General features: G+C 36.6%; 1 protein-coding gene across 1 annotated transcript in view; it reads right to left on the minus strand.

The window, feature by feature from the left end:
• The window catches only part of LOC107667509 (hemicentin-2-like), a gene marked incomplete at its 3' end in the record, with an annotated part of 39,150 nt that extends 34,597 nt beyond the window's left edge, over positions 1–4,553 (minus strand). Inside the window, exons 1-2 of the mRNA XM_016459189.1 lie at positions 4,298–4,553; positions 828–898 (exon numbers count right to left, since the gene is read on the minus strand). Coding sequence (XP_016314675.1) covers positions 828–898; positions 4,298–4,553 — 327 coding nt within the window. The remainder of the gene's footprint in view (positions 1–827; positions 899–4,297) is intronic.
• Between the last annotated feature and the right edge of the window lie 608 nt (positions 4,554–5,161).

Genomic DNA, 5,161 nt, shown 5'->3' on the forward strand with positions numbered 1-5,161 from the left:
TTTAAAAAACGTTTGCACCGTTTTTGTCGGGGCTGAACGCAGCCCTGTTGTTTTTGTTTCGTGCAGATGTTTTATGTAGCAAATAAATAAATAACACCTAAAGTCAGACCATTCTTTTTTTGTTTTAAATCCTGAAATTAATCTAAATCAAATAAAAAACAACTGCCCGTGCAGATCGTGATTAAAATGCAGTGGTTGCCTCTAATTTCAAACGGCTAGATATTTTTGTTTGAAGCCAGTTTGTTTGTTATAAAGCAAATAGCCAATAAATAAATTTGTTTAAATATCAGTATCAGAATCAGCCAGTTTGCTAGTTAAAAAAAAAAAGAAAGAAAGAAAAAAAAATCTGAATTCTGAATCAGCTATGATCGGAGCATCACTAATTAAAATACTAAGTAAAAGACCTCAAATTTGAAGTACAATCTGGGATGTCTTTTTCTATCAATTCTTCAATAGGTAGATCTTGTCTTTCATAAAGGCCGAGTTCAGGGATCTTGGGCTTAAAAAGGTTGGTGACCACTGCTGTACAGTATGTGGAAAATAATGTGTTTTTTGAACCTTAAACCGCATAAACACATTTCATTACACCAAATACACAAAATAATGTTCTTTTTAGCAACATCATATGACCCCTTTAAACCATCCGTAAATCAGCTTGGAAGAATAGCTTGACCAGTTTAAAACAGCTAGGACCAGTAAAACAACTAATATTAATGAACCCCTATCAAATAACTTGACTTTTCATATGATTACTGGATCCCATAAAAAAAAAAAAGACTAATCCTTACAACATAGGTTTTTTTTTTTCATTCTCGACTGGTGCCCACCTGAACAAACAGCTCTTGAAGATCCTTCTGGAACTTCTTGGGATCAGTTGTGATGGAAACAGGACCAATGTCTGGAGAGGAAAAACAAGAAATTAAGAAACATCTACATTACATATTAATTGTGTACAAAAGCTTTAAAAAGGCTTTACGTGAGCATAGTTTTGGAAAGTCTATCACAACACTTCAACAAGCATATCCCTGGGGAGCAGGAGTTTTTACAAGATGAACCTTCTTCACCCTCATTAAAGAGTTTTAAACAGTGTGGATTAGGTACAACCAAAGCTTCTTCCACAGATATGACCCTACTAATGACTGTCTCTAGATCAGACTAACAAACTAGCTACAGACCCAGCCAACTCCTAATCACAAAACACATTTGTCCCGGATTCTGCCTCATCAACATCTGCGGATACAAATGACTGTCTTGAAACTTTTGACAGCTCAGACAATAAATTAAAGACCATGCAAAATTCCAGCAGTCCTCATGCAATACCAGACTGGGTGCATAACCTCATTGCATCATTGTTTAAGATTGTCATCATCCACCTAGATAATCTCTGACCTCTTCCCCTTTCACTACTATATCTCTTGTGTCTATCTCTCCCATTCATTCGTCTATGGATGAATTGTGTCCTCCCTGAATTTGGCACTTGTTTGGACTCACTCAGAAGCTGATTGATTAGAGAGCTGAATATATGGCACATGGATGAAAAAGCATAAAGAAGATGTATTGTTTATGATCTGAGTATGGGTCAGATATCCCATATGGTTTATTACTTTGCCCAAAAAAAAAAAAAAAAAAAATACATATATAATTTTAAAAGTTATTAAAAAATAGAAGACAAAGAGGTGGATTACAATTTGACAGTGCTTTGGGAAAATGAACAAAAGAGAAAAATTTGGAATATGTCTGAGGAAAAGTATATCTTCTTCTGAGAGTGAATCGGACAGATCAATACACCATTATTTAATAAAAAAAACATTTAAGTTATGATCTTCGGCACTGAATGCCAACAAACTTTATATTGAATCCAAATTTTGTGTTACATTACATTAGAAATAATAATAATACATTATAAATACTTACATTAATGATTTTGTCAATATTAATATTAATATTACAAAATCAGGCTATGCTGAAAAAAAAGCATTTAATTATTTTTTTGGTTTAAAACCAGTGCACTTAAAATCAGTGCAACCCATCTCTAAATCAGCTTGAACCAGCTTAAACCAGTTAAGACCAGCAAACCAACTAAGGCTGATTTAGTGTTTGTTTCAGTCTGTATATTATATTATATTATATTATATTATATTATATTATATTGAGAATATGTTATAAAAATTAATATTATTTGATATTATTATTTTAGAAACATTCTCTGCTTAAAACTAGCATAGCATGGTCAAGCTGGTCTGTTTTGCTAGTTAAGAGGTGTTTGGGTAAATTGTAAACATAAAACTAGTTAAACCATCTGTCAACTGGCTTGGAGGCACAGCTAAACCAGCTTAAACCAGCTAAAATCAGCAAACCAACTAAGGCTGGTTTAGGTTTTTTAAACTTGTACTATTATATTAAATTATATTAAAAATAAAAATTAATATTAAGGTCATTTTATCAACATTAATATCAATATTAATATAACATCCTCAGCTGTAAACAAGCATAGGCTGGTCTGTTTTGCTAGTTTAGTGGGGTTTGGGGAAGTTGTAAACATCAAACTAGTTTAACCAACTGTAAACGGACTTGAAATAGCAGCTAAACCAGTTTAAACCAGCTAAGACCAGCAAACCAACTAAGGCTGGTTTAGGATGTTTGAACATGTACTATTATATTTTACAATATATATTAATGATATTTTATCAACATTAATATCAATATTAATATAACATTCTCAGCTGTAAACAAGCATAGGCTGGCCGCTTGAGAGAGTAGCTAGACTAGCTTAAACCAGCTAAGACCAGCAAACCAACTGAAGCTGGTTTAGTTTCTTCCAGCAGGGTTCGAAACACAAACACAAATACTAATGTACTCAAGCAGCAATGCACCCAGTTCTAACATTCATTTTCATTTTCTGCACTTTCTCCATCCCTCTCTCGGCTGTGTGGGGCCATTAAGTTGTGTTTCTGTAACGCCTTTCTGTCTGTCTTTGTGATCTCAGCAGTTTACAAGGTCCCCAAGGGAAGGCCACATTAAAAGGTGAGGGAAGGACTGTCACCATCCCCCTACCAGTCTAGGACTGACGTCTCTCCTCTGACTGGGGGGCTGGGTTGAATCTTCCGGAGAATTGGATGGAGGACTGGGGGTGATTGTGTTAATTACATACTACCAGACAACATGTGCTTCTCATCAGCTCCTTGGGCACCCTGCCCCCCCAAGGCTAACAGATAGCTGGTTTGAACTAGGTTACATTGTGTAAGCATACCTGAGAACACAGTATTCTCTCTGCAGTCTGTGACCAGATGTGGAATTTAAACAGATTTCATGAGCATGACAAACATTCAGTAATAGACAGAAAAATGATGACATGATTTGCAGATTAACCTGCTCAAAATTCACTGAACAAAATGTAAATGGCAAAAATAAAATACAGTCCTGCTGCTTAAAGGTGCACTCAGTGAGTTTTGTTAATATGTAGCTTATGGATTTTAGTCAGGGTAGCACAGGGTAGTACTGTTGTTTGACAGCACACGAACTGTGCAGCTGACGAAATGTCTTAGTGGGAAAAAAATCAAAAATCAACGCATGTTACTGTAACGACTGCAAGTCTTTCCCTCGCAGCCTCATTTTCTTCAACATTAAATTCAATATGGCATGGCATTGCTAACCTGACTATAGCCAGTTGGCCTGACACCCATTGGCCTGGATGCCTTTACTAACTGCTGACATTTCACACCAAAACTGTTTGTTTATCTTTTGTTTCACGTTGTGTGTTTTTCTTGATTTAATGTAAATGGACATTATTGGATTAAATGTCAACATTGTTGGTGATTTGTGCTGTTACATGGGTTTATTTTTTTTCCTATTCCTTTCATACCATCCTGTTTCTTTAAATATAAAGTAATCATGTTATTATTTTTGTCATAGTAGTAGTAGTAACTTGGTCATAACTAGTTGACCATGTGATGTTAACATGGTGGCTCCCATGAGAGGGCAACCTGCTACATGTAGAATAAAACATACTAAAACACACAAAAACTGACAGTGCATCTTTAAACATCACTCCATGATGCCATGGATCACTACCTTTCAGCGGTCCCTGGTGGTGAAGATGTTCCTAGCAGCCCGAACACCTTTATTCATATTAGTTCCCAGACATTCTTTAATGCTTGGCCTCACAAACTTCATCAAGTGTTACTCCAGTCAGAAGTTATTTATTCTACGGAATCACTTATATGAGGTAAAGTAACTGACATGGATCATTTATAATTGACTTTAATAATAAAGCAGAAATATAGGATTGTGCAACTACCTGGATCATGGAAAGGAACCAGCACGAAGTTCTTGATTGGTCTTGTTCTGCGGCTCAGGGTTCTCTCCAAGATCCGAGAAGCACCATCTATCACCTGTTTGAGATCGTCGTACATAGAGCCGGTAACATCGAAGACAAAGGCCAGTGTTGAGGCGCTGTCATCCGCGCCGGAGTGTCTCTTCTCCGGCGAGACGGATGAGGAGAGCGCGCTGGTGGTCAGCGCCAAAATTAGGAAACTAACGATAAACTGATTCATTCTTGCTTGAAATTCATTAGACCTCTATTTAAACGAGTCATATGAAGAAATAACCGTAAAAACGAATTATTAAAAAATGTAAAAGATGTAAACCAAGTGATTGTGGGAGAAAAAAGATAATCAGTTAATTTACAACAAAAAAAAAAGTTTTAAATTGTCCCTAAAGAGTTAGGGGAAAAAAGTTCGAATGTAAATAATCCTACTCGCGCTGGACAAACGCTACATGGAGTAAATTCCCTGCGTCTTGTCCCATCCTTGGTTGAGTTTCGGAGAAAACTTGTAAGAAGCGCGTGGACCCTCTGGAGCTGAACACTGCAGTGTTGGGGAGGGGTGTGAGGAGTCCTTACAACCTGATTTTTTTTGTATGTAACTTGACCCGACTGTGACTCCCAACCCCATCCCACATGGCCTGCTCCAGTTTAACAGGGAGCTACTCAAGAAACCCGTGCCAACTGCCATGAGAGAGATTGAACTACTGTATAACAAGGTATATTGTTGTGCCCATCTTCTACAAACTAATAACAAAGTCTGACAGGCAGCTCTACTACAAAACATATGATGTTTATCAGAATTAGTGTTGCTCAGCACTTATGCAATTACTTAATAAC

The sequence above is a fragment of the Sinocyclocheilus anshuiensis genome, unplaced genomic scaffold (assembly GCF_001515605.1).
Source record: "Sinocyclocheilus anshuiensis isolate Anshui unplaced genomic scaffold, SAMN03320099.WGS_v1.1 scaffold1132, whole genome shotgun sequence".
In the NCBI taxonomy this organism is placed as follows: Eukaryota; Metazoa; Chordata; class Actinopteri; order Cypriniformes; family Cyprinidae; genus Sinocyclocheilus; species Sinocyclocheilus anshuiensis.